At 34.4% G+C, this 2,562-nt stretch overlaps 1 protein-coding gene across 1 annotated transcript; it reads left to right on the top strand.

The window, feature by feature from the left end:
* The first annotated feature begins 1,041 nt into the window (after positions 1–1,041).
* Positions 1,042–1,985, top strand: LOC121134358 (olfactory receptor 5B12-like). The gene is given in 2 exon segments (XM_040732510.1): positions 1,042–1,735; positions 1,738–1,985. Coding segments are annotated over 2 exon segments (942 nt in total).
* Positions 1,986–2,562: the final 577 nt, after the last annotated feature.

The raw sequence follows: 2,562 nt of genomic DNA, 5'->3' as shown, positions 1-2,562 counted from the left end.
TGAAAGAACTTATGCGTTCCTTGTTATGTAAGTGCAGATACAGCTTTGAAGAAAGATGAATTTCATCATGGCCATTAAAAATATGATTACTTACATTCTCCATTGTCTTAAATATAAGTGGTTATTAATATAGAGGAATGAGTATATCCAAGATTCCGAAGTTGGAAATGACCCTTAGGATAAGATGAAGGCTCATGTGTAAGTGTAGCTTCAAAGTTATTCATTATTCCACCATGGAAATGGTACAATGTAGACCATGAAATACATGTTGTTTGAAGACATAGATTCTGACTTTTAATTCCTTCTTAATCTGTTCTCACTCAAACACAAATAAAACAGACTTGTGTGATGACAAAAAAAAACCAGCCTCTCTGAAAAATAAATCCCATTACATATAAAGTAATTAAAATTGTTTCTACTTTTAGCAAAACTATACTGTTAGAAGTCTGATATTGTTATATATCTAAAACTCACAAATAATACATCCCATGCACTAAATAATTATCATCTGTTCCATGGTTCAAAGAGAAGAAGCCAAGGGAAGACCTTAGAAAATTAGAGGAAAAAAACAGAGTATCCATGGAGCAGCAGCTACAATCACTGCATAGCTGCAGCTGTGAACTGAACATGGTCAAAGTATCAGAGATGTGAAATACATTAGATAAGGTTTGCTAATAACATGTAGCATTGCACTTGATGCCAATGTATATTTTAAACAAGTGTGATTAAAAGATGTAGTAAACAGCTAATCAGTCATTTGTGTGTTACTAAAATAAATATTATCATATAGCAGAAAACCTAGATTCATAACAAGAAGCCCTATTAAACAAGAGAGAAGTGACAAACTCCACTTGTACTCACTCAGATAAGTGGCAAAATTCAGCCCATTTCTACCCAGTATTTAGTTTAGACTCCTTTAAACTAGATGCTACTAACATTTTAGTTAGAGAACTTGGTCATATGTAAAATTTCATGGTAAGATTTATGTACAATAATTTTTCACTTTCTCCTTTCATTTTAGGACACTGTCATAATTCTCAGATGCAGAATATTTCAGAGGTGACTGAATTTATTCTTGTCGGGTTAACAGATGTTCCAGAATTGCAAGTCCCTTTATTTATCATCTTCAGTCTTATTTATTTGACCACACTGCTTGGGAACCTTGGGATGATTATGTTGATTCTCCTTGACTCCCGACTCCACAATCCCATGTACTTTTTTCTCAGCAACCTCTCACTGGTAGACTGTGTTTATGCCTCAGCTGCCACTCCCAAGGTAATAGAAGAATTTGCCACAGAACACAAAGTCATATCCTACAATGCATGTGCTGCCCAAATGTTCTTCTTCATAGCTTTTGCAATTATTGAAGCTTTCCTTATTGCCTCAATGGCTTTTGACCGTCATGCAGCAGTGTGTAAACCATTGCATTACTCCACCACCATGACAACTACAAAATGTGTCCTGTTTCTTGCTGGTTCTTACATCAGTGGACTGTTGCAATCTTCCATCAATGTTGCATTCACTTTCCACCTCTCTTTCTGTCATTCCAATGTAATTAATCACTTTTTCTGTGACATTCCCCCATTGCTGGCTATTTCTTGTTCTGATATCTATAATAATGAAATTGTACTGTTCACTCTGGCAGCATTTAATGTTACTTTAACTATATTGATTATCTTGTATTCTTACCTACTTATATTTATTGCAATCCTGAGGATGCGTTCTGCTGAGGGTCGTAGAAGGCCATTTCTACCTGTGCATCCCACCTCACCACTGTTTCCATCTTCTATGGTACTATTATCTTCATGTACTTGCAACCCAGCTCCAGTCACTCCATGGACACTGACAAGGTAGCATCTGTGTTCTATACGATGATCATCCCCATGCTAAACCCTCTTGTCTACAGCCTGAGGAATAATGATGTCAAGAATGCATTCAAAAAGATTGCTGTAAAAGCATTGTCTTCACTAGAATTTGTCAATTAAGTGCAAAGTGTTGGGAAATGATGTAAAACTTCAAAGTATATTGTCTATAAATAGTTTAGTTATTATCTTTTTTAACTTTAATTTCTCTTAATAGGTATTTCATAGATGAAGTCTTTTCTATTTATTATTTTATTCTGATTATGTACAGTTAATTTTGGATATTTTATCATTGAAAAAGACACCTCAATTTTAAAAACCATGATTTAATCCTATATATTACAGTACTCCACTTTACACCACACTGTATTAGTGAATTGTTGTTCTATAACTATTTACTCTGAATTGAAACATGTGTCTTTGATAGAGGAGACAGACTAAAAGATTAGGAAATAAATAAAAATTACAAGCCAATATGTCTCAAAACACTTAAGAGGTTCAGGATTTCAATGAAACTTACCCAGTTCCAGATCTTATAAGGATACTAGACTCCCAAAGTTGGGTCCTTAGAACTAGAACAGTAAAAACAAAATGCTAAAAAGAAGAGACTCTCAATCCAAGCTTCTTGTAAGTTTTTTATTGAGCTCCAAGAATACAGATTTCTTCCTGAGTGATCACCCATATTGGCTGGGCTTTCTAA

This window comes from Mesocricetus auratus, unplaced genomic scaffold (assembly GCF_017639785.1).
Source record: "Mesocricetus auratus isolate SY011 unplaced genomic scaffold, BCM_Maur_2.0 Super-Scaffold_4256, whole genome shotgun sequence".
Lineage (NCBI taxonomy): Eukaryota > Metazoa > Chordata > Mammalia > Rodentia > Cricetidae > Mesocricetus > Mesocricetus auratus.
This window is presented reverse-complemented; position numbering and strand designations above follow the sequence as displayed.